This window comes from Mauremys reevesii, linkage group 2 (assembly GCF_016161935.1).
Source record: "Mauremys reevesii isolate NIE-2019 linkage group 2, ASM1616193v1, whole genome shotgun sequence".
NCBI classification, from domain to species: Eukaryota; Metazoa; Chordata; order Testudines; family Geoemydidae; genus Mauremys; species Mauremys reevesii.
In genome coordinates, this window is record NC_052624.1 from 100,165,784 (window position 1) to 100,193,289 (window position 27,506).

At 42.0% G+C, this 27,506-nt stretch overlaps 1 protein-coding gene across 1 annotated transcript in view; it reads left to right on the plus strand.

Annotated features, from left to right (window-relative positions):
- Positions 1–27,506, plus strand: part of ADCY1 (adenylate cyclase 1) — a 285,584-nt gene that overhangs the window by 35,163 nt on the left and 222,915 nt on the right. Inside the window, exon 4 of the mRNA XM_039525110.1 lies at positions 20,583–21,209. Coding sequence (XP_039381044.1) covers positions 20,583–21,209 — 627 coding nt within the window. The remainder of the gene's footprint in view (positions 1–20,582; positions 21,210–27,506) is intronic.

Genomic DNA, 27,506 nt, shown 5'->3' on the forward strand with positions numbered 1-27,506 from the left:
CCTCTGCAGACAAGGATACATAAAGAGCTGGGAAGGCCATGGGTAGATTAAGGCAACTGGAGAACTACTGGAAGCTATTTAACAGTTTCAGATTTCCACAAGATCAGACAAATTATCTGCCTTCTGATGTGATTGATTTAGAGAGGTAACATACATTGCTGTTTGTTGTCTCAGAGGTGCTCATTTGACCATAAGTTTGACATTTAAAAAAAGCTACGAAGCTGCAACAGTAAGCTCACAATTAGGGCTGTAACAAGATTTCTGCTTTTCTGTTTTCTCTCACTCTCTGACATGTGCCCCTTTCTATTACTTCATGAGAAGAGTGCCATTCTGCCTGACGTTTCTCATGTGTAGTCTTATGCCACTGAAGTATGTTGGGGGAACTAAGCTAATCAGACAAGACACTAATAAGAGCTCAGCTTTGAAAATGGAGAGACTTCCTGTTTGTAAGTCTCCTAAACTTATATGAAACCTGTATGAGGTTTCGTATCTCTAAAACAAGAGAGTCAATTTTTAACGTGTTTGTTTATTCCTGACAACTTGGAGTATCACATTTTTAAACAATGCATTTTTGAGTTGTTCTCTTTTACATTCTGAGAATTATTCTATCAAGGATTCTGCAGAGTTTATAAATTTTGCAGGCTCCTCAGTGGCATTTATAAACTCCAGATGCTACCTAGAAAGAGCCACTAGCCATTGGCTATTGTCAGGCTTATCAAAGAATGCTACTGAGGCTGGGGGTGTTGGTGGCATTCATCAACTCTGAGGATCAGCAAGAATCAAGTCAGGAAGGCTATTGAATATATAAGAACACCAGAATGGCCATACTGGGTCAGACCAAAGGTCCATCTAGCCAAGTATCCTGTCTTCTGACAGTGGCCAATGCCAGGTGCCCCAGAGGGAATGAACAGAACAGGTAATCATCAAGTGATCCATCCCCATCGTCCATTCCCAGCTTCCGGCAAACAGAGGCTAGGGATGCCATTCCCGTCCATCCTGGCTAATAGCCATTGATGGACCTATCCTCCATAAATTTATCTAGTTTTTTTTTTTTAATCCTGTTATAGTCTTGGCCTTCACAACATTCTCTGGCAAAAGAATTCCACAGGTTGACTGTGCGTTGTGTGAAGAAATACTTTTTTGTTTGTTTTTAACATGCTGCCTATTAATTTCATTTGGTAACTCCTGGTTCTTATGTTATGAGAAGGAGTAAATAATACTTCCTTATTTACTTTCTCCACACCAGTCATGATTTTATAGACCTCTATCATATCCCCCTTTAGTCATCTCTTTTCCAAGCTGAAAAGTCCCAATCATATTAATCTCTCCTCATATGGAAACTGTTCCATACCCCTCATCAATTTTGTTGCCCTTTTCTGAACCTTTTCCAATTACAATATATATATTTTGAGATGGGGCAACCACATCTGCATGCAGTATTCAAGATATGGGCGTACCATGGATTTATTTAGAGGCAATATGATATTTTCTGTCTTATTACCTATCCCTTTCCTAATGATTCCCAACATTCTGTTAGTGTTTTTGACTGCCACTGCACATTGAGTGGATGTTTTCTGAGAACTATTCACAATATCTCCAAGATCTTTCTTGAGTGGTAACTGCTAATTCAGACCTCATCATTTTATATGTACAATTGGGATTATGTTTTCCAATGTGCATTACTGTGCATTTATCCACATTGAATAACATCTGCCATTTTATTGCCCAGTTACCCAGTTTTGTGAGATCCCTTTGCAGCTCTTCACAGTCTGCTTTGGACTTAACTATCTTGAGTAGTTTTGTATCATCTGCAAATTTTGCCACCTCACTGTTTATCCTTTTTCCCCAGATTATTTATGAATATATTGTACAGCACTGGTCCCAGTACAGACCCCTAGGGGACACCACTATTTACCTCTCTCCATTCTGAAAACTGACCATTTATGCCTACCCTTTGTTTCCTATCTTTTAACCAGTTACTGATGGCTCAGGTTTGAGAATCTGCCTCAAATCCTCAGCCGTGACGACTGATGTAAAGAATTCATTTAGTTTCTCCACAATGGCCTTATCGTCCTTGAGTGCTCCTTTAGCATCTCGATCACCCAGTGGCCCCACTGGTTGTTTAGAAGACTTCCTGCTTCTGATGTAATTAAAGAAAATGTTGCTATTACTTTGAGTCTTTGGCTAGCTGTTCTTCAAATTCTTTTTTGGACTTCCTAGTTATATTTTTACACTTCACTGCCAGAGTTTGTTCCTTTTTATTTTCCTTACTAAGATTTAACTTCCACTTTTTAAAGAATGCCTTTTTGTCTCTCATTGCTTCTTTTACCTGGTTGTGTAGCCACGGTGGCCCTTTTTTTTTGGTTCTATTATTATTATTTATTATTTTAAATTTTGGAGTATACATTTAAGTTGAGCCTCTATTATGGTGTCTTTAAAAGTTTCCATGCAGTTTGCAGGGATTTCACTTTTTGTGCTGTACCTTTTATTTTATCAAAAGCAGCAAAGAATCCTGTGGCACCTTATAGACTAACAGACGTTTTTGCAGCATGAGCTTTCGTGGGTGAATACCCTCCCTACAATCTACCTTCTGTACGGACAGTAAATAAAATGCTCTTCAAGCACAATCAAATTGAAAAAGGAAAGAGGGCCATTGTGAGTCTCTTCTGGTGGAAGAATGCCATAGATGTTAGCATATAAATGTTTGTTTTATGGTCCTGTTGTAGGTGGCATTTTAAAAGTGGAGTTGAGTTGAATTACACTGGGTCTCTTCCAAGTAGCCAATCAGCTGTGCGTTATCAGATGGAGCTACCCCATTCTCATTAGGGCTGTGGTAAATACCTGTAGCTATGTCTGTAGGGGGTTAATTGAAACCTAGATGAGAGTTGTTGCCTTTTATTGCTTCAGACTGTTTAAACAACCCCAGTAAAACCAAGATCTGCTTTCTTTCATTTCTGTTCTTTGGTGAGATTGGCTGGGTGAGGGAGTGAATACTCTCTAAATTAAAAAAATTAATATTTGCTGTAATAAAACCAAAGACAAATTAGCACTGCAGTTGTGAAATTCATAAGCATGCCTTGGCCTTTCAAGACACCAGATGCCACTGACTCTTGGACATGCTCTTAATTTCCTGCCAGATAAATTATTAAAGTTATGCAGATAATATCATTTGGAATTTATTTCAACTTTAAATTTAGTGAGTTTTTTGTTTGTACCAATTAAGCTGTAGAAATTTGAAAGGTAAAATCTGGGAGTGTCTAATTTTTAAACTGGCTGTGTGCCAACCGGTGCAAATACATGAATGATTATCTCAATTTAGTGAGGCAAACAGGCCTTAGCTATATAATTTTTCTGCAAAACTAGCTGCACAATCTGAAGCTTCGGAATCTGCATCTGATTTATGCTGGCAAGGGCTGTCAGTCAGCATTTTGTTTTGTTTTTAAACAAGGTGCTGAGTGAATGAAATTTTACTTCTTCCTTAAATAGTTCTAGGTACAATAAGGAGCCACAAGACAGCTGATCCAGATTTTAAAATGTCAACTATAGATAGTGTTTGGCTTTAATCAATTGGTTGGCCAGCTAAGATCTTTTCCATTGGGTTGGGCCAATAACCTCAATGGCACCACAAACAGTGAATGCACTGCCCTTAGGAGGGACTCCAAAGTCCAGGATGAAATCCTGGTCCTATTGAAGTCAATGACCCAATAGCTAATGACTTTAGTAAGACCATGATTTCACCAGGTTTCTGAGACTTGGACAAAGAGGGCTTCAGCGTATCAGGGAGACAGAATGGCTCCCGAGGGGAGAGAGCATGTCATTCTCTGTGTCTCATTGCCCAGCATTGTCATGAAAGAGAAGATTTTTACAGTGTCAGCGCTTTTGGGATTATGGATTCTTATTACAGGATGGTAATTTTAAGAAGTGTTGTAACCCCACCCCCCTTCTTTTGGCAGGGGGACACCATTTCCTTTGCTGTTTCTGTCTACATGATGTGATTATAAAAGCTATCAGTCTCTTAGAACTTGGGAAATTCACACACAATAATCCACCCAATATATCAGCTCTTAATTGTATGAGACCTCCAATCATACTGGTAGTAATAACATAATCATATTTGTGCCAAAGGAAAAGGTAGCTATTCTGGAGAGAGGCTGTTTTTCTGTGCAAACTGCCAGAGATGCACCAAAATGATAGGCCTGGACATATCCATATTGGTATCCTTTATATAACTGTGAGTGTCTTAGGTAAAAGGAGGGAAAAGCGTCTCTTTATTGTTAGTAAAATAGTTCACATTTTGTAGTATACATTTTTAACAGTTCTGCATTATAAAAATCAAAAAATACCTTGCACAAAGTAAAAGGCTCATTTTCCCTCCAAATGGCTCAAAATAGCTGTAGCTATTTGCAGCACAACTTGCAACACAGACTACTTTTTTGTGACCTATCCCTGAGTATGTTGATCTGGCTATAAGCATTGTTTCCAGATCTCTGGTTCTGGCAAAGATTTGTATAACCATAAAATAGGGCGAAAGAAACAAGAAAACAAAAACAGGGAGCAGTGAGTCCGTGGAGAATTTTTAAAAAGCAGGAAAGTTGACTCTGAATTGGGTACGCAACCTGAGATGCAGTTCCTTGCTAGTAAATCAGTTTGTGACATTTTGAATATGAAGAGTGATATGTAAACACAAATTCTAGTCTACTAACTTTTCAACTTTGCCTCTCCCCAGCCCACCCCCAAAAATATTATGTATCAAGGATTGAAATCTTAAGACTGGGGTTCTATGATGGCATAGTAGAGTTGATGATGGACACGACACATCTTTTTCCAAGCATTGTCTGTAATTAGTATTGTTTACTGTCTGTTGCAGTAGTGCCGAGAAGCCACAGTCATGGACCAGGACTGCATTGTGCCAGGTGCTGCACAAACACAGAACAAAAAGAGTTCCTGCACCCAGGAGCTTATCATTCCAGTCATGTTTTTTATCACTTTCAACTAAAGCCCGGTGTAGTGTGATCAAGTGGATAGAGTACTAGATTGGGCCTCAGGAAACCTGGGTTCTGTTTCTAGCCTGCTGGGTGACCTTGGCAAGTCACTCCACTTATGTGTGCCTCAGTTCTGTAAAGTGGGGACAAACCTCTTTTTGTAAAATGTTTTGAGATCTACTGATGAATAAGAACTTGTTGGTGGAGGTGGTGGTATTCCTACAGATTGTTGCCCAAAGGTGGGTCCTGCACCCATGCAGATCCCCACTGAATTTGCTGTGTCCGTGCAGAGGTTTACTGACACGTAATTTCTTCCTGGATTGGGCCCTTTAAAAAAAACCCTCAAAATGAAACTAATATTTTTCTTTTGAATTTTTCACTGACCAAAATGAGGAATTATGATACTTTGACAAAATGAATATTTTTGCAGAAAAAGCCACTTTTCATCTAAATGTCTTTGATCGGCTCTAGTAAGTATAACAGAAAAAAGGTTGTCAAGTATCAGAGGGGTAGCTGTGTTAGTCTGGATCTGTAAAAAGCGACAGAGTCCTGTGGCACCTAATAGACTAACAGACATATTGGAGCATAAGCTTTCGTGGGTGAATACCCACTTCGTCAGATGCAGGGGCGGCTCCAGGCCCCAGCACGCCAAGCGCATGCTTGGGGCGGCATGCCGTGCTGGTCGCCGGGAGGGCGGCAGGCGGCTCCGGTGGACCTCCCGCAGGCGTGCCCGTGGAGGGTCCGCTGGTCCCGCGGCTTTACCGGCAGAGCACCCCCTGCAGCATGCCGCCCTGCTTGGGGCAGCGAAATGTCTAGAGCCGCCCCTGGTCAGATGAATGACGCTTTTTACAGAAAAAAGGTTGTGTTTTGTGCAATTCACACAGGATTTTGTGTGAACTCAGTTTACCTATTCCTCCAATTTACCAATAATGGCCAGATTCTCTCCCCCCACCTCCCTTAGTCACACTAAATAGTAACTTCATGGTGTAAGCTACTTCAGGCATGTCTGGACTTTAGTTGGTCAACTGCCCCCACCCCATTTTGTGTTAGTTTCTCTTCTGTTGCTGCAAGGAAAAAAATACATTCATGTTTTTTATATCTTTCAAAGGCAAAAAAAGGTGGCAGGGGAGAGGGAGTGTTTAGGAGAAGGTTGTTTTTTTTTTTTCTAATTGACTAGGATACCAGTTGTCTCTTTAAACAATCTCTAATATTGGCTATTGCAGACTGATACAGAAAATTCTATTTTGGCATCTAGATAACCATTATTTAAGGTATTTTAAAGCATGTATGACCTAAGTGTACTCTAACCGATTGCTCACATCTCTTTTTATACTCTTGCTCTTCATTATATGTGACAAGATTTACAGGCAGTGTCTATTCCCATTAGGCTCTCGAACATTGTTTTACCACCTATAACACAAACAGCATGTTGTTGATTTTTATCTTCTTCCTTTACAGTTTATTTTCTAGCACAAAATTCTATAAAGGAGATTAAAATTACCCAAATAGGACCTGTTCCAGCTCCCACTGAATTAAATGAAAACTGTATGGATTTCACTGAGAGTTGAATCACATTCATATTGCTAACTTTGCTGCTATGCTTATTATAGCTGTCCCTGGAAATGCACCTTTTTAATGCAGTTTTCTTACATTGTATGTAGTAAAGTGGTTTTTCTGCACTAATTTGAAGACTCTAGTTATCACATATTTGATTTGTTTACTTTTTTAACAAACGTAGCAAAACATTTTTGGATATTCTTGACACATTTACTGGTGGTTTTCTATATTCAATATCTTTGAAGTTACAGTGTTTCCTATTATCACTTGGGATTTGGGGATTTGACAGTTTTTAAAGGAGTAATACACTTATTCAGTTTTGTGAAATGTTGGTGGGTAACACCTATTTCACTAGAAAGTTCTGGCTGATTGGCTATATATATGTTGTGGGGGAGAGAGAAGGGGAAAGACTGACTATATTATATGTTTAACCCCTGTGATCAGACTGTGGTTGTTTGTTTCAAATGGAAAGGCTTTTTCTCAGTTTCAGTCCGTACAGGTGAACTTGGAACCTGAATCATACTGTGTGCCTACGGGTATATTCATTTTTTCCCTGAGCCAGAATATCAGTTGGAAGTTTCAGTTCATAATGGGCTTTAGAAATGGAAAAGTCCTATAGTGAGGTATATTGACTTTAAGCCTGGTGTAAGTGGGTAAGTAGCTCAGATGAATTTGGCTCAGGATGTGAATTTAATATAATAGGCCCAGTTCCTGCCAAGACTTATGTGCTGAGCTCAGTGTGACTAACCATGTGCATAAAGATACTCACATATATAAATCATCACAGGACCAGGGACATGGTGGGTTTTCTCACATTTTTCAGCAATTAAGAGGTAGATTAAAAAGAACAGGCACTCTGTAACCCATAGAACATTCCTGGACTACACCACTAATGTCTTCTGGTATTTATATGACACATCTTGAATTTTTACAGTATAATAAACCTGTATGTTTTCCAGCGCCATCTCCATTATGTTTAAACCTTAACAGCTTACTTCTGTGTGTAGGTCCTCTGACACATACTAAAAGTGTCTTTTGTGTGTAGGTGGGGGTAGCTCTTTCTGTTTCCAAGTTAAAACCTAGTGGGAGATTCAGTTAGTTAGTTCTCTAGCTAAAAGTCAGTGGTACACTTTTTTCTGCATCCTCTGGAATACTTCATGCTATTTTGTTCAGGATAATTCTCAAGTTTAGGGGTTTTGTTTGTTTTTTAAATAGATCTCTTCTGTTTTCAGCAGCACTTTCCCCCCTTCTTGCAACAATTGTACTTCCATTTCCACATTAGTAGAAAATCTGTTACTAAGCTGAGCGGTTATTAAATATAGCTTTAATTAGGTACTATTTGAGAAGATATTAGACACTTTCTTAAGTTTTCCTGTTAATGCCTGACTCCTTTTGGATCTCTTCCTCATCTTCCTAACCAGTGCCTATCTTACAACTTCTTTTAAAGACTCTGTAGGAGAAACGTAGAGCCTGATAATCACTATGGGCCTGATCCAAAGCTCACTGAAGTACGCCGAAAAACTTCATTGACTTCAGGAGGCTTTGAAACAGATTCTTCCCATATGTTTAGGTTTTTATAATAAGGATTTAGCCGATAAGTATGGTAAGAATGGAACTAGTCCCTGACTCAACCATCCCACTCTGAGCTATGATGTAACTACTTCACAGTCCTGTACTTCTGATAACTAAAAGGCCAGTGTGACATTACCCAGGGTACAATCTGGACTGATGAACAGCTGTCCCCCCTCTGTTCTCCATCCTGGGGTGTCTTTTATACTGCTTTGCTGTGAGAGCAACCACTCCTGGTGTGCCCCCACATAGCCTTCAGCATGTCAATTAATCCCAGTTATACTGCAAGAGTGCTATAGCCAGCCACCCTTGCATTACACTGCAGAGCAACACCAGCAAATTCCCAATCCCAGACTTCCCCTCAGAAATGGACAATACAACCTCATATAAAGTCCGTCATTTTATTAATATATGCCCATAGCCATTGTTAATTGTTTGACATTAAAAATAATGGATACTTTGTTACGGCATGTGCAGTGGGAGCCATTTTGCATGGAGACAGAGAAATAAAACTAGAGTAGGACTTGTGCATAAAGGAAAACAATCTTAATGGCACAGTTGGGAATCAGCCTCTATTCCTTTGTGTGAGTGTTCTGTAAGCAGCAGCTCTGCACTGGAGAAATTATTCTGATCAGAAAAAAAAAACTGACTCAGTTAACAAATCTTACTTGTGGATGCAATAGATTCTAAAAGAATTGTCTCACAACTAACACAGCATTTCTCCCCAGATCTGTCTGCCTCAGACATTCAGTGAAAGATTCTCTTTGTATTTTTCATGTCTATTAGCGCCTACAGCCTTCATCTGTCTTGTTTGTTTAGATTGTAAGCTCTTCAGCACAGGGACAGTATCTTGCTAGGTATCTATACAGCACTTAGTACCTAGAAGTTCTAAACAGAGCTCCACTGTACTATCAGAATACAATTAACTACTAAACCTGATAAAACATGGCATTATTGCAGATATTACCTCCAAACTATTAACCAGGAAATTACATTCTCATTCATTCTTCTCTTGCACACCACAAATACCGAAGGTGATATTGGCATATCAGCCATATCCAAGCAGCTACAACATAAAGGAGTTTCCTTATCCTCATTACTTCTACAAGGAACAGCAAAGAAAAGTGGAGGAATTCCACCCTCTCGCTACTTTAAAACAGTTCCTTCTTTTCTCAGACTCTTTAAACTTAACAGCCAAACAGGCAAATTCCAAGAGATCATGGCTGGTACTCTGTTTGAAGTGTGCCATGAAAGGGTCCATAAGCCTCCATCTGCTTTAAAGATCTCCAGATGAAACACACAAATACTAATTTAGAGCAAGAATAGAGCAACAGCTGCTAATGGATTATTCTCAATCCATACAGGAGATGGCAATGATTTCAGAGCAACTGGAACAGTAGTATGGGAAGAATGGCTTGCTTCATATATATGTATGTATTTACATTTAAAAATATGTAGAGGTGTCCATGCAAGGCTGTTGGGTGAATAGCTTCCACACCTATGCTCACCCTATATGCAGTAGCTTCAGGAAGTTAATGGGCTTTGCAATGTACTTGAAGGTTAACAAATCTGAATACTCTGGTGAACTCGGGGGGGGGGGGAGCAAGTTCCAAAGTTAAGGATCCTCTAACTCCCTCTCGCACCCCAAGGAACCCCAAGTTGGAGTGTTGTTTCTTGGGGCACTATCTGCCCTGGTGCTTCCATGGGATAATGCACCACCCCGTACACAGGACTCTACAATGGTGAGGCAATCAAATGCTATCCCAGTGATGCCCATCTGAGTCTACAAATACTGCATCATCCCCAGCCTGAACCTATAGAATCCCATAGTCATTATTTTGTCGCATATAGCTAGGAATGTCATTTGAGTCTGGGGTGCACCTGGTAGGGAGAAGTGGTAAGTGTTCTCACCCAGTCTAAACTGAAGGTGTGTGTCTCAAATCTTCTTTATGAAAATAATTTCAGATGAATTGCTGGGTATTATGACTAGCATAATAGCTTGTACTCATTACCATAAATGTATGTATAATACTTCTGACATTAACAAAAATACCCCTTGGTAAATCTATCAACCCTCGGAGAATCTATTTAAAAGCCAGACTGATCCATTTAAAAGAAAAATGATATTTCAGAGTTATGTTTCATTTAATCTGAATAGCTCAACTAGCAGACTAGGTGAAAGGAATTGTTGCATATTAAGGGTCTATAAAGAATTTTGCCACAGTCACAAGAATACAAAAAAGGACACACAGAAGAATGTTAATGAACCAAGACAAATGGCCTTCAGTGCAGATCTGCTAGCTGAGTAGTGTCTCATGCAGTCAGCATTTCCTTCCCTTTGGTTTTATTGTGTAGTTTAATCGTATAAACTAGTATACATGCAAGCATGAGGAAAAAAATGATACTGCCAATTAAAAAGCCATGGAAATCATGAAGTAGTTAATAGGGGGCAGGGAGAAACTACAATATAATACAAAGGCTATTAAATTAGAGCATTAGAAATGAAAACTTTGGGAAAAATACATTTTGAAATTTGGTACCCAGAGAGAAAATACTTCAGTACTTGTGAAAAATGTTGGCTTGAGGGTGAGAGAATTAATTTCTTCTCTCATGTGAATACACAGAAATATATACACTCGGGGCCTGATCTGAAGCCCAGTGAGTCAGTGGAAAAACTTCTATTGACTTCAGAGAGTTTTGAATCAGGTCCTATACAAATAATTTCTCTTAAAGTCCGTGGGAGTTACTCATATCCTTCAGGGTGGGAAGAGCCAGCTGAAGGAGAATGAAGTCCTCACCCCACAGCGCAGGTACAGCATGGCAGTAGAGGTGGTCAGAGAATTGGGAAGACAACACGTCTTCCCAACCAGCTCAAATATGCAGTGACACTACACATTCCTTCATGCTTCCCTAGGAGTGTGCCTCAAGCCTGACTTGAAGAAACTTCCTCTAGGAGTTGGTTAATTCTCCATGCTGATTATGTAATGCACTTCAAATTCAGATTCTGCTCTTTGAAGGCACCCAATTCTTTATCTTAGATAGCACAAACACCTGTAATACAGATCTGAGAGAGACTCCGGGGTCTACATGGAACAGGGTTCAAACTAAAATATCTCAAACACAGTTTGATGTGGCTGGGCAACTTGATTTAATAGCCTAACAACAATGAGCCGTGTAGTTTAAGCTTTTTCTGCTCCTTTACAGTACATAGTGTTCAAGGCCTGACCCAACAGAGCAAAACAGACTGCAAGTTACTTTCTGTACCAACATATTCCTAGCACTTTAAACCATTTTATATGTAGGCAATAAATGTTTTAGAACTCTTTAAAGCATGAACTTATATCCTGTAATGCAGAACAGAGACTCAAGGGTCTGTATGAAACAGGGCTCCGACTAAAATGTTTCCTCCATGCCACAACCACCCCATCCAGCAACAGCAGATGTCTAGAAACTATATGCTCTAGGGAACATTGTGTGTGTGGGGAGGGAAGGAGGTGTCCAAAAGGTTCAGCCATTGTGAAAACTTCAGTTATCAAGGTAAGAACATAGTGCTCCCTTTTGTATATGCCGTACAATTATGCCCCTGGCTACCTCTGCTCAGAGTAACAACAGAGGGGAAGGAAGAACCTGTGGTAGGGCCCCCTATTAATTATTAGTATGTGCTGTGTGGGGCAGGGCCCAAAATATTCCTGCTTAGATCCCCCAATGGGCTAGCACTGGCACAGGGTGATGGCAGGGCTGGCTCCAGGTTTTCTGCCGCCCCAAGCAGCGGGGGAGGGGCGATCGGTGGCACTTCAGCGGCCGCTCAATCGCGCCGCTCCAGTCTTCGGCGGCAGGTCCTTCGCTCTCTTTACACTTCCTCAGTGGCAGTTTGGCGGCAGCTCAAAGAGGAAGAGCGGGACTGAGGGACCTGCCGCTGAATTCCTGCCGAAGATCCGGACGTGCCACCCAATAGCGGACGAAGTGCCGCCCCTTTGTATTGGCCGCACCAAGCACCTGCTTCCTTAGCTGGTGCCTAGAGCCGACCCTGCGTGAAGGGTTTTGAAATATGGACACCTGTCTGGTGAACTAATCCACCAAACTCATTTCACTTAGGGTGCCAAAAAGCCATGAGATGGCAACAGCTTCTATATGCTCCAGGGCCGCCCAGAGGGGGGGGCAAAGGGGGCAATTTGCCCCGGGCCCCGGGCTCCGCAGGGGCCCCCAAGAGAACAGCGGGGGCTCCCGCCTCCGCCCCTCTCCCGGAGCCTCAGCGCATCAAGCGGCGTGTCTCAGCCGGGGCCCCTGAGCCCCGCTCCGCGCCGCGTGGGGAGGGGGCGGGGCCGGGAGCTCCGGCCTGAGCTCTGCTCCCTCCGCTGGGCCCGGAGCTCCCAGCCCCGCCCCCTCACCACGCGGCTCGGAGCGGGACGGAGCTCAGGCCCCGCCGGAGACACGCTGCGGCTGTTCAGCCGAGGCGCTGAGGCTGCGCGTGAGGAGGGAGCCGGGGGTAAGAGGCTGGGGGCGGGGGGGTTGGCTAAAGGGCAAGGAGCCCTGGGGACAGTCAGGGCAGAGGTTGGGAGGGCAGGGAATGGGGGTTGGATTGTGGGTGTTCTGGGGGTGGATAGGGTCAGGGCCGCCCAGAGGGGGCGGGCAAGAGGCGCAGAGGGCGCTCCCGGTCTTCGCCGGCGGGGGTCCTTCTGCTCCGGGCGGAAGGACACCCCGCCGCCGAATTACCGCGGCGGGACCCGCCGCCGATGTGCAGCCCGGTCGTCGGCGGTAAGTCCGCCGCCGAAGTGCCCCGGAGCCCCGCAGACTTACCGCGGCAGACCGGGGAGCACGTCGGCGGCGGGTCCCGCTTCGGCGGTAATTCAGCGGCGGGGGGCTCCCGCCGCGGGTCTTCGGGGCACTTCGGCGGCGGGCCCCCCGCCGCCGAAGACCCCGGGCCCCCGGAATTCTCTGGGCGGCCCTGATATGCTCCTGACCATGGTTGGATTTGAACCAGATTTGAGTAGTTCCCTGTACTCTGAGCCATCTAATTCTTCTTGTAGCAGATTTCCAAACTTACAGTTATCGCATATTAGAGCACCTTCTTAGGCAGTTAGAGCAGTACATAAGATCAGAAGTCAAATGGAAGAGTCCTTTTGATTTCAATGAGAGTTGGATCAAGAGCTAAAAAAGGACAAGATCTAATGTACATGGTATAAAACTCCAAAACATAATCACAAAATCTCCTAAGCCACTAGCAGAGATCACTATTGAAATGTTTTAACTTTCATTTTTTTTCAATATTATTTTCCTTCCTTTCCTTAGCCAAGAAGATCAGGGACACACTTGCATGCTCCGGGTGCCCACAAACGTTCAGCTGCCAGAAGCTGGGATTGGACAACAGGATGTCTGAAATTGCCCCATTCTCCATTTCCTCTGAAGCATCTGGCACTAGCTGCTGTCAGAGATAGGACACTTAGTTAGATGGGTCACTGGTCTCTGACTCTGTATGGCTATTCTTATGTTCTTTCCTCTGTCGTCTTTCTTGATCTTGTGTGCTTTCTATTTGCTACCTAAATGAGCCAAAATCCTTTAGGAAAAAGCAATCCCCCTTTGGTGCCACCTGATGTCTTTGAAATAATCTTGTGTGACCTTTGTCCCATTAAATTGGGCTACTAGGGCTGTCCTCCTAATCAGGATTAGAAGAGGAAAAACAGGACTTAACCTTGTTGTCACAAGTGAGGTACACTTCAGGCTAAGGGATAAGACCTACTCTACAATAGATGCATTAGGGCTTGTCGGTATTCAGTCCAGAGTTAAAAGCATTTGTAAGCTTATTTTATATAGAATAATATCTCTCTGTGTTGTAACATGCTACCCTCAGGACTGGGGAGAGGAAAGGTTTTCTGGAATTAACTGTTAAAGTGCTATGGCAATAGCTTTTCCAGAAATGAATACATTTCATAGGCACGAAGTGCTATATATAAACCGGTGTGGTTTATGTTACTGTTCTGAGAAGTGAGAAATGGTTAGTAGCATCAATGGTTGGAGAATTTAAAATCTTCACTTTCCCACTTTCAGAGCCTTGGCAGAGATTTTAAAAAATGGGTGTCTACAAGTAGACTTGTAAGCTCATATGTAGGCATTTAAAGAAATGGCCTGATTATCCAGTGTCATCAGTGTTTGACAATCTTGGTCATGATAGTCCAACAAAAAGATGAGAACACAAATTATTTTAAGAGAACTGTCAGTGTGTAGTGCGTTCTTTACATTAAAGAAATCTATTAGATGAGATTCTAGCAGTGTATTCTTTACATCAGTAAACAAGTCTCTTCTCTTGTGGCGTCAGCTTCTCTGGTAAGAAAAAATAAAGAGATTTCCCTTTTCTGAGTTTAAAAGAAAATCACTGAATCCTACGTCATGAACAGTCAAAAGAAATGTTACAATATTATGGGTTGTTTTTACAGCTACTCTTCTTTGTATTACCTCAAAAGACGTTTGTGCTTTGTGAGCATAATAACATTTATTACTTAATTTTCACACTTATCCAGACATAAGGAAGGAAGGAAGAATGAGACAAGAAAAGAATTGGCTCATTAAGCTGCAGCTCTTGCTCACTTATTTATAGTAACAATGGAGACATAAGCTAAATAGCATTAAGTGGATTTATACAACTTGTTTAGGGTGAAGGGTGGGACAGTAAAAGACAAGAGAATGAACCTAGCATTGAAAACCAATGGAAATCTGTTTTTTAAAAAGGGTAATTTTATGACTAAGGGAATAGGAAACACAATATGTTTTTTACTATCATCTGAGCAGAGCAGCATTTGAACCTCAAAGAAGAGGGTAGCTCCATCTTGAGGGGTTAAACTCAAAATAGAGCCAGTAACATATGTGCAGCTAATTTGACCTAATTAGTTGTTACTAGTTCCAGGAATTATATGAAGAATCTCATTATATAGGTTAGATGTAAGATAGATAGAATCTTGGCCTTTGGCAAAGATCAAAAGTAGTATCAGTAAATACCGGATACATCCTCTATCTGGGTATGATGTCCAGCACTTGCAGAGCAGGTGGGGTTGAAGTTCTAGAAAACATTTACCATCTTCTATTTGATAAGTATCATTAAGATTTTTTTTAAAGTCTTGCCCTCTTATGTGGATGCTCCATTTATGTTTGTAGTTATAGGTGCAAAGGAAGAGACCTTTTTTACCTCATGGGTGATAGAATGTCAGTAGTAACTAGTAGGGAAATCCAATGACTTTATCTATTTAAATGAAGCTGAGCAGGTCCCTGTTCTTGTCCTCCATGCACACTAAAGTGTTTTTTTAATTAATGTTTAATATGTCTGAGCTGGAGCCCCAAAAGGGTAACAAAATTCAGTGTGAAAATTTGTAAATCTGCATTAATCACTATCTTCTTATTTCATTTGTATTAATGTAGTGTCCAGGAGCTCTAATAATGGACCAGGACCCCTTTGTACTAAGTGCTATACAAACCTATAACTGGCCACTGGAAGTCAGTAACTTAGTGCCTGACGCAAAGCTTATTGAATCAGTGGGACTCTTTATTTATTGACTTGAAGGGGCTTTTGGCTTAGGCCCACAATGACTTACCAAAAAAAAAAAGTTTATTATGTGCTGCAGTGGATTTGAAACCAGGTGACATTATTATTAGCTTTATCATTATAAACAGGAAGCACCATGGTGTTGCCATAAAAGAGGGACACATTTTTTTTCTCCAGCAGGAATTGAAACATAAGTTGTTCATGATGATGATCTTACTGAGAATGTACTTTTCATTCCAATAAGACAAGAAATTTTCCAGATGAAAATATGTGCCCATTAGGGGCCTGCTCTTGTAATCCTTACTGAGATAAAAATCGCCCCCAGTGAAGTCAGTAAGGAATCTTGCCTGAATCAGGAGTCCAGAATGGAATCTGAGGTCTTCAGGTGGCTTTTCAGCAGAATTAATTCACTATGATGGAAAGTAATGAATAGTATCAAGAGAGAAGGCTTCAGAGAAGGAAAACATACACAGGAGAAGGAAAACTTGCAAAATGAAATTGATACAGTAAATTAGAAATTTTACAAAATGAGACAGTTCTTTACACCCCTGAGGACTTGGAACTAATCTTTTCAGCAGTAGCCCAAGGAATATGTATGCCATGTAAGGGTTTCAGTAGTTCTTGTGAGTACATTGCTCTTTTAGTAGTTATATGTAGCTGGATGAATACAGTATGATACCAGCAATAGGTTCAGAAGTGCAACTGTAATTACAATCTCTATTTTTTTCATACATTTCATTTTTTTCGTAAGTTCCTTAGCTTTTGAACTTTCAAAATATTATGGCCAGGTTTTTCCTTAAACGGCAATTAAAATAATTCAGATTAGGCAAATGCAACCAATAAGATCAGTCAATGCCATCCACTTGCCATGGAAAAAGGGTAATGTGAAAGCAAAGAGATGGAGATAGGATCTTCCCTGAGGAGAGTGGGTTGTTGCTTAATGTGCAGAGCACCTCAAGCCTTATTCAGCTGAAATTAATGATGAAATTCTCATTGCTTTTGATGAAACTGGATCAGACCCATATACAACCACCAAATATTATTGCCTTCTGTGATGCAGTAGTTTGCTAAAATCCTAAATGTGAATTTCAGGATAGAGTGGACAATAAGTCTAGGACACAAAGAAACATTTTAGTCTTAACACTAAGGCTGATGTTTTTTTAAAGGTGCCTTGGGGAGCTGGCTGCCCATTAATGGGACCTGGGTGTCAGACTCATGTTGTTGTTGTCCTGCGTCCTTTTTCTGAAGGCACCTGAAGAGGAACAATGATAGAAAAGACCAGTGAAACCAGGTAATCAATTAGTGGATTCTTCATGTAAATAGCACTGAATAATCTTAGTGTTATCTTATTAAACAGCCCTTAGGTGTGTATATTTTTTAAACGAAGAACAGATACATCAGCATGGATATGGTACTGGTGGTGGTGAATGATTTGTCAAAAGTAAGGCGGATCCAGCTGACCTGCCATAAATCATGTTGGCTGAAAAGTAATCAGCCAGTATTTGCCTGCTTGCTGAAATGAGTCATTAGTATTAACATAGAAGTTCAGTAGGTCACAGGGGCATCATGCTGTCCTGGAAAGCTTAGATGAGAAGCAAGAGTTGAAAAAATTCAACTCCCTGATGTGCAGGGATACTCAGTTCTGTAGACTTAGGGAAAAGAAGTAAATGCAACCCTATTGTGGTAGAGTATATTTTCTATGTCTATACTGAGTCTAGACACCAAGATTTATTTTTTTTAACAATCAAGTTCCTGTCTGCTCTGCATATACATAACAAAGGGGTAATGAGATATTTAAGGCAAAGGAGCTTAGTTAGATGTTCTTGGCCAAAGAATTTCTCTCTCCCTATTATTGGGCAGCATGAGGAGTACCCATTATCTTTCTGTAGAAGAGAGATTTAATTCTTTGGTACCATATATAACTATAACAGTAAAAGAAATAAAACAGCTTTTCAGGTTCTTTTACAAACTCATTTAAAGCACGTTTGATTTATACCACTACTCTTGTTAATAGAAATTAGGCATATCTTTTATTACCTCGGGACTTGCAGTACCACCTTTATAGTTCCATCTTTCAAAGATGCACTTTGCAGCTAAGAGAAGTTATCCAAATTAATCTGTTTTGTTTTTTTTCCCAGGAAAAGCAAGTTGCAAAGTACTTATAAACAGTGTTATATCTGTTTAATGTTTGAGCACTGTAGGTATTTTCTCAAATGTAGACCACACAATGAGTGGTCATGATATCATAAATTTTATTTTTCATGCTTTAAAACTCAGATCATCAAGGACTTTGGGTAAAATCTAAGGTTTTTAAACAAAATAGTCAGCCTATCAAAGCTACTTGGACTCTTGGCATTTTTAAAATTAACATTGATTACAGGACTATAACGGACAACTTTGTTCATGATTTGCTCTTTTCTGTTATGTTTGACACTACATTAGAACATTTATCAGAGATTTTTAAAAGCAATTTTTACCTTTCAGAAATTATATATAGCATCCTGAAAAGCAATGTAAACACCAAGGAAGTAATGCAAACCATCAGACTTAGGGGTCATGCACTGAAGTTGATGATCAAGATTTAATTGACATCAGTGAGAGAGAGATTAGGCCATCAAGACTTAAATGTACCCACAAGATCATTAAAGCAATCCTATGGTCTTTTTCAGACAAACAGTATCATCCACATGTACAGTTTATAATGTTGTTCTGGCTCTTTATATGAAAATAATTAGGAAAGTATTTTAAAGTCTGATCCAAAGCCCATTGAAGTAGATGGGAGTACTTCCCCAGGACTTCATGAGCTTTGAATCAGGCCGATAGCCTCAAACTTGAGTACAAGGGTTACAGAAGTTTAAAATTGGAGATAACATGGCAGTATTACTGTGCAGTAGTGTAGTGTTAGCACTGAAAGTTTAAAAAAAATCTTGCTGAAGCATAATATACTCCTATGTCGAATAGAAAATAACTCCTATAATAAGAATATTTGCCCCTAGCTACTGACTTGATTTATTCCCTGAAAAAGTCAGAAGTGCTGACAGAAATGTTGTTTGAGATCTTTAGATAATTTTCTATGTTCTTTGTTGCCTTTCATTTATTTTAATATCTGCACAAATTTTGAAGAAGTACACACACAACATTTTATATATATATGCTTGGTAGATTTTTTTATGTCTATTTATTTGTAAGCATTTTTAGATGGCTGTTTTTAAATTTTCACAGATGTGGGAAATTAAGAGCAGAGAGTCAGACAATTATTTAATGACAGGAGATGTTGCCATTCAAAAAGTTAATTTTATAAACAGTTAAAACCCAAATTGTCAACATCACATGTCAAAATCTACAAAGTCAATATCCTTAAATGAACAAAGTATACCTGTTTTTACAATTCATCTGCTAATTTATTTGTAACAAGCTTAATTCCAAACCATTTCTTACTTTGCGTATCTATAAATTTTGATTATCTACGGAAATTGTGTGGGGGGTGAGATTGACAGCTCCTGATTAAAAATGCAATCCTTCTATACACCCCAGGTATATAAATTCTTTCGGAAACATGCACTTGCATAATATCACTTTTTTCAATTTAAATACAGATCTGAGACTAACTTCTGCACTAAATGACAGCTTGTGAAGGCAATAGGGTTGCATAAATGTAAACAGGGACAGAATTTGGAGCAGAATATGTAACGGTGCACAAGGAAGTAAAACTCTTCATGATTTAAGGACTGATTTAACGTATAACTGACTAGCGGTGGCAGAGACAAGCATTAAGCGAGCGCTACATTTTACTCAAAAATTTGCAATCTTTCTTTTACACATCCCATTAAAATCAAATTATGCTATTTCGCATTCTACTGTAATGGGTTATGTTTCTCCCACATCAGACAGAATGTCTGCAAACTAACTAGGCTGTGGGTGTAAAGTTTTTATCTTTCTCGTGGCTCGTATTATTACTATACTCGTACCAAGAAGGCTAGGCTTCTCCTCCTCTGCCGCTGGCGGGTCCACACACTAATGCGTTTGCAGGGACGTAAAACAAATGCGGAGCCTGATCAAAGCACAAAGTGAAGCAAAGCACGGCTGACTCTGGGCAAGCGATGGCTGGATGTGTGTATTCCGATGGCGGGAGGGAGGCAGCAGGCGGGGGCTGCGGAGGGGGGCTGCAAAGCAGACTCAAACGTGGTCCTGTTGTCAAATCAGTGTTTTCTTCTTGTCAATCTGCTCCGATTGGGGAGACGTGTCTGGCTTCCCAAGCAATCAGCGCGCAGGCGCATATTATTCCCGAGTCCCAGTGAAATGCTCTTGGACGTAGGAAGGGGATCACCCTCTTTCCCTGTCTGTCTCCCCTTCCCTCTCTCTCCTCCCCCCACCTCTCTCTTTTCCTCTGCTTAGTCCAGGCCCCCTTGTTGTTTTTAACGTCGCCTCCTCCCTAGGAAACTACCCCCCCTCCCGCTCCTCTAACTAGGCTCTCGGAAGCCAGTTCTGCCTGTTGATTACTCCCTCCCCCCCTTTCCTTGCTTGATTTCAAGCCTTTGGATAGTGTTTTGGTGTCACTAGGAGATTATCATCCCTGGAGCTCCAGAGAGGGAGTGGGGGGGGGGAGGCTGGAATAATAACACAACTGAGATTTTGACTCTGTCCTGCAGCCATCCCAGCGATCTCTGGATACTAGGTTGCATCTGGGGGTGGCTGAATCCCTCCCTAGGGCCGCTTCTGGTTGCTAGTAGATTGGCTCTGGTTGCCGGCTCCTAGGAGGCTTTGCAGCTGGGGGTTGCCGGCTCCTAGTTGGCGGCTGCTGCTGCTCCAGCTCGCAGCCCCCCTCTCGCTCTCTCTATGAGCAGAGAGGCAGAGGAGCAGCAGCAGCAGCAGGGGACGCCAGGAGGAGCATTCCTTCCCCGGGGTTTATGAATGGCACTGACATGGAGGAAATACCGTTTCAGAAAGTCAAGACCAAGAGGAAGAAGTGCTGCCGCTGCTGCTGCTCCCCCCCGGCCGCGGCGGGCGCGGGCGCCGGGCTGGGGGGACCCCCTCCGCCGCTGCTGCTGGATGCCATCGCCTGCGAGGACGAGTTCGACTGCAAGGAGCTGGAGTCCCTCTTCCAGAGCTACAACCTGAAGCTGGAGCAGACCTCCACCCTCAAGGCGCTGGCCGTGCTCATCGTGCTGACCGCCAGCCTGGCCCTGGTGGAGCTGCTCTCCGGCCCCAGCCTGACCATCTCCAAGGGCTCGCACCCGGTGCACTGCATCATCTTCCTCTCCCTCTTCATCGTCACCAACGTCAAGTACCTGCAGGTCACCCAGCTACAGCAGATCGTCAAGCTCACCCTGCTCTTCAGCTTCACCTTCTCCTTCCTCTGCTGCCCCTTCTCGCTGGGCGCCTACGGCCTGGAGCCCCCCAGCGCCCCCGAGCAGGGCATGTGGCAGCTCATGCTGGTCACCTTCGTCTCCTACTCGCTGCTGCCCGTGCGGACCCTGCTAGCCATCGTCTTCGGGCTGGTGGTGGCGGTCTCCCACCTCATCGTCACCGCCACCTCGGTCAGTGCCAAGAGGCAGCGGCTCTGGAGGACGGTAAGTCCCAGGGAAAGGAGGGGAGCAGCCGGGCGGAGGGGGGGGGGGGCACTGCAGCTGCTGTGTGTGTTTGGGGGGGGGGGGGTCCAGAGTTTGGGGAGTTTAGTTTTGTGTGTGTTGGAGTGTGTGTATTGGACCTAGGATGTGTATAGAATGCAGGGACGGTGTGTGCATTGTGGGACATGTGGGGTGTGTGTTTGTAGGTTTATGCATTGGGGAAGCGTGTGTCTGTGTGAGTTTGTGTTGCAGTGTGTCTGTAGTTGTAGTGGGGAAGTGAGGGTGTGAGCTAGACATACGGTGCCTGTGTGGTGCATATTGGACGCATGGAGTGTGCCTATGGCTGGTGTGTTAATCGTATATCGGGGTATCAGGTCTGTGTAGCAGCTAGTGGGAAGCAGTGGATGCTGAATAACCTGTGTTGGGACGTGTGTGCTTAGCGAAGGTATGTCGCTGTCTGCCTGCTGGTTCCCAACATCACAAAGTTTGGAGGGGGGATGTAGGGATGAGGTGGGTCAGAGTTAAGGGAGGGATATTTGGCTTCTGGGTGAACAGGCAAGGAAAAGCTTTCTGACTTTGCCTAATAGTAATAATAAAAAGCAGCAGCAGTACTTCGACGATGGGAACACTTCATGCGGGAGGTGCAGTCAATGAACATAAATAAATTCCATCTGACTCACTATAGACTTGGAATAGGTAGCTAGACTTGTTTGGTGAGATCGCCATGAACTGATATTCTTATTTTTTCCACAGGCTCTACCCCCAGGAGACCCTCCCCAACCCTGGACCCCAAATAGCAGAGCTCAGGGGAGCTGGAGAAACTCCTTGGAAGAGGGTGGGAAGCCAGAAATGGAAATCCCACCCCCTTCTTTTCCCAGTGTGCATAACATTTCCAGCTTCATTTCCCAATTCCAGCCATTTCCTCCTCCCCACGCAGATTAGTTAGTATGTAATTGAACTTCCTAACAGTCTTCCCCCCCCCACCCCCACAAAGAATTAAGCCAGTGATGCCTCCCTCTGCAGCATTTTTGGGAACTGTGCTGCTGCACTTCCTCCATCCTCTGTGCCCCCTCCCAGGAGTGGCTATTTATAGCCCTGCAGGGCTTTCTCCAGCTCCCATGGCCTGATGGGCTGTACTGGGAATAGGGGAGGAGAGTAGGGAGATGCGCATGTTTGAAGCAGTGGGGCTAGGAGTCAGGATTGTCCGTTTAGGTTCTATTATGTTGTGTATCTGAACCACTGGGAAAGACTGATTTTATTCTCTCTAGTACTGGGTCAGTTATGTTTGCTCTTAAGAGGAACAATAATGGGTCTTAAAGATTTTAGATTAATATTTAGTGATATTTTATTCCTTGTTTAGATTATTTGCTACTTTACTGCTTTTGATTTTTGATGTTGTTCTCCTTGATCATATCAGGCTGCGTCGTGACACTTAGACATACACCCCCAGACACAGTAACACAAACACAATCACATGCACCAAGGCATGAATTCATACACCCTCACCTAGAATCTCACACACACACATATGGATATAATAGATAGTCAAAGAAGTGAGGTTGCTGGGACTACAGGATTACTCTTGGTTTGATGCTGGTGGACAAAATAAATTTTATATTTTGAAGGGGAAGAAAGAGATAAGCCGAGCTTTATGATTTACCCAGATAATCTGATGTGTCTATTTTTAAGTGCGTGATTTAGAATTTCCATGAGAGAGAGTGCTGATGAAATTCAGGGAGGCTTCATTGAAAACATCCAAAAGGATAAAAGAAAAACACTAAAATACTCTGCTTTGAATGGGGTTACAGACTGCTTCTCGTACCAGAAGTCGGGAACCTTTTACTCCCAAATGGAGCCCAGGCAATCCTAATCCCCATGACATGGAGGCAAATATTAATTGATGCTGGGTTACAGCTACAAGTGGCACCTGCTGTTCCACCAGAATTAAACAAAGGATCTAACTTGCACGACCACGTCTGTTTATGGTATTCTCTTACCCAGGGCTTGATGATAAGCTTTTTGTCCTCTTATTGATCTCCCCTCAGCTAATCAACAGGCAGTGTTAAAAAATTCTGCTAGAGGCTGGTATAGCATTTGTACATTTTCCCCCTTACAAAGTAATTTGTCATTTATACAAAGTCCCATGAGTATTATGCTTTGGTGAGAATATTAGGCAGAAATCTGCTCCAAGTTGAGCAAATTAATCGGTCTGTGAATTTAACAGAGATGTGTGTTACTTATGATGAAGTTGTCGGTTTTTCGCACAGTATTTTCACAACCATTGAAATTCTGAAGCCTGCATAATACCAGAGTAATTGAATCTTATGTGGGCATCCTGGGGGCAGCACAGCCCTTTTGCAGGAGCTGCTCCTATGCATGAGCTGCAATAGCAGTTGTATCTCAGGCAGGGGATGTGTTCTAGTTACAGGATTTAATTCAGCCTGCCCTCAGTGCTCCCTTCTGTGCTGGCCTGTATGAACGCAGGACACAGTCCGTTGTCCAGGCTTGTGGAGCTGTGCAGAAGTGCAACTAAATGAAAGGGTTTGCATGGGCCCCGTAAATAGAGATTTACTGCAACCAGATGTGCAAAGCAATAGAACTGAGGTCAGCTTTTTCAAACATGGCCTCTGACTCCTGTGTGCCTCAGCTTTTGAGAGCCCAAGTTGAGATGCAATGGCTCTGATCTTAACTTCCACTGAAGTGAGTTGTCAGCAAAATCAGGCCCAACATGTTTGAAGCTGGACTCGCAAAAACAGAGGTGACCAAATAGAGGCCACTTTTGACAAGTTTTTGGCCGTAAGATTTTCATTCCATTATAAACAGAGTTTCTTTGTATCCAAGACCTCCATCAATGGGAGCAGGATCAGGGCCTGAAGTGCCAAAATCCCATGGACTTCAGTGGTGCAGGATCAGTCCCTAAATGAGCTCTTCTATATGCATAATATTTGCATTCATATAAAAGTATGAACAATTTTGCATATTAAAACCAATAGACCAGCTTGTTGTGAAAATAGTTTTTCATGAGGTTCAAGCCTTAAGTGAACTTCATGAATATTTAGATCAAATGTGATTGTGGTTTATGGGGACTCCCTGGCTTATTTCACATAGCCTTCTACACCACTTGAGGTGTTCCCTGCAAGTCAGGGATAAAGCACATTGACAGGGTAAGATGGAGAAAATTGCACTGTAGCTGTCCATTCTGTACCTGTTTGTGACTAAATGGGGGATCCCAATCCCCAATGTTAACTGAATATATTTTATTTTACTTCAATTAAAGAATTGAGTGTTACTTATGTATAACATACCTGGGGTGCCAGGTTTCAGAGTGTTAGCCGTGTTAGTCTGTATCAGCAAAAAGAATGAGGAGCCCTTGTGGCACCTTAGAGACTAACAAATTTATTTGGACATAAGCTTTCGTGGGCTAAAACCCATTTCATCAGCTGCATGGAGTGAAAAATACAGTAGGAAGATATATAAATACACACACACGGAGAACATGAAAAGATGAGGGTTGCCATACCAACTCTAATGAGACTAATCAATTAAGGTGGGCTGCTATTAGCAGGAGAAAAACAACTTTTGTAGTGATAATCAGGATGGCCCATTTCAAACAGTTGACAAGAAGGTGTGAGTAACAGTAGGGGAGAAAATTAGCATGGGGAAATAGTTTTTAGTTTGTGTAATGACCCATCCACTCCCAGTCTTTATTCAAGTCTAATTTAATGGTGTCCAGTTTGCAAATTAATTCCAGTTCTGCAGTTTCTCATTGGAGTCTGTTTTTGAATTTTTTGTTGTTGAAGAATTGTGACTTTTAGGTCTGTAGTTGAGTGTCCAGGGAGGTTGAAGTGTTCTCTGAATGGTTTTTTAATATTATAATTCTTGACGTCTGATTTGTGTCCATTTATTCTTTTGCGTAGACACTGTCCGGTTTGGCCAATGTACATGGCAGAGGGGCATTGCTAGGGTGAAATCCTGACATTGAAGTTAATAATAAAACTCCTACTGACTTCATTGGGGGCAGGATTTCAACTATTTTTGTATATCTAGCTACAACATAGTCATAAAGGTCTACATAGTATATGTAATCAATAGCATTTTAGCCATGTGACTCTCATTGACTGTAGTGGGAGTCATGATTGCATGTTGACTATTTCTCCCTCACCCCCAGTGTTTTTGTGAGCAAAACCATAAAGTAGTATCTGGAAAAGGTAGAACCTACAAAGGAGGATTTAATGACGTTGCACTAGTTTGATTTATTTATGCAGTGCCCAAACATGTGCTAGGTGCTTAACAGCACAGTTAAAAAGATATAATCCCTGCCCCAAAAGCTTAGTCTAATTTATGTTGAGATGCAATGAGTGGGCGTTATAGACACTAAAGGCAGATGGGGTGAGCAAGGGTTACTGTAATTACTTATCTGTGGTGTGGGCTCATCTTCATGTCTTAAGTTGCTGTTAAACAAATTAAATATTTAAAATGTTATACAAAGTTTGTTCTCTTGCTCATTAACAGCGCGCGCGTGCACACACACACACATTCCCTATAGGTATATCATATATATATAATAATCCACCTGCACAGTAGGTGAGTTTTGTAAAGTAGTAGGCATGCGGTAGCACCCTGCTGATACAGAATTGCCTATGCAAACCAAAGAATTGCAACACACGTTAACAGAACAAAGCAGAAACATGGATGCCATTTTAAATGACCATAAATATATCTTCTTTTCAACTCTGTGGACAGAGCAATATTTTTGTACTGTACCATTCAATCTATTTTATATTTAAATGTATTGCAAGCTGAAAATTTATTGGGTCAAGCGAGTAACCAAATAATGCCAACTTGGAAAATGGATAAGTAGAGGGGAACTGGTAAATTATGGAAAGAGCAGCCGGAAGGAGGCTGGTGATATAGAAAATGTTGACATAACACATTTTTATGCCTTTAACGTTTAACAATTTGATTAAGTTATTGTAGCACTTCCCAGGCCACTGGCAAAATAATCCACAATATCCCAAAGAGTTGTCCACATTTTGTGTTTTATATGGTTCGTATTTTTCTGCTAGTGTGGAAAAGGCAGTTAATTAACCACATCGTTGACAAGACTGTTGATCCCCCTGTTCCCTTTGCAAAACAGAGGTGAGGTCTAGTGGTATAATAAAAGGAGTGGAAGTCAAGAGCTACTAAATTCTAATCCAGTATCTGATGCAGTCTTATATTGTTGCATTGGACTAGTTGCTTACTTCCTCTGCTTCCTTTTCCACGTTTATGCAGTAGTTAATATTGGAAAGCATTATGTACAAGAAGTGCCAAGTATGTCCCTAGTCTCGCAAATGCTTCTGCATATCAGTAGTCCCATTGAAATCCATGGAATTCTCCACATGCCTAAAGTCACAAAGCATTTGTAGGATTGGGGCCAATATTGGTAGTATGTTCAGCCTCCATGCATAACTTCCAGCTGAATTTCATCCTGTATTTGAAGGAAACTTACTTGTGGAAGGGTGAAGGATGCTGATGTCTTTGTAGTTAAAGTAGAATTTTAGTCTTCAGTTACAACATACCTATTCACCACTTTTCAAGGTAAGCTCTTGGTGAGTTGGAGATGGCATACCATTTGTTTCTGCAGAGCGTAGAGTTGCATTTTAAAAAAATCACATGAAGGACTACAGTTGTGAAGATGATTTTGCACATGTGAACGGAATATGTGTTATTTAAGCTCAGTACCAATGTGGACACAAGAACAAATAGATACAAACTGGCCATCAGGAAGTTTAGACTTGAAATTAGATGAAGGTTTCTAACCATCAGAGGAGTGAAGTTCTGGAACAGCCTTCCAAGGGGAGCAGTGGGGGCAAAAGACACATCTGGCTTCAAGAATAAGCTTGATAACTTTATGGAGGGGATGGTATGATGGGATAGCCTAATTTTGGCAATTAATTGATCTTTGCCTATTAGCGGTAGATATGCCCAATGGCCTGTGATGGGATGTTAGATGGGGTGGGATCTGAGTTACTACAGAGAATTCTTTCCTGGATACTGACTGGTGAGTCTTGCCCACATGCTCAGGGTTTAGCTGATCACCATATTTGGGGTCAGGAAGGAATTTTCCTCCAGGACAGATTGGCAGAGGGTTTTTCGCCTTCCTCTGCGCGTGGGGCACAGGTCACTTGCTGGAGGATTCTCTGCTCCTTGAAGTCTTTAAACCACAATTTGAGGACTTCAATAGCTCAGACATAGCTTAGGGGTTAGATACAGGAGTGGGTGGGGGAGATTCTGTGGCCTGCGTTGTGCAGGAGGTCA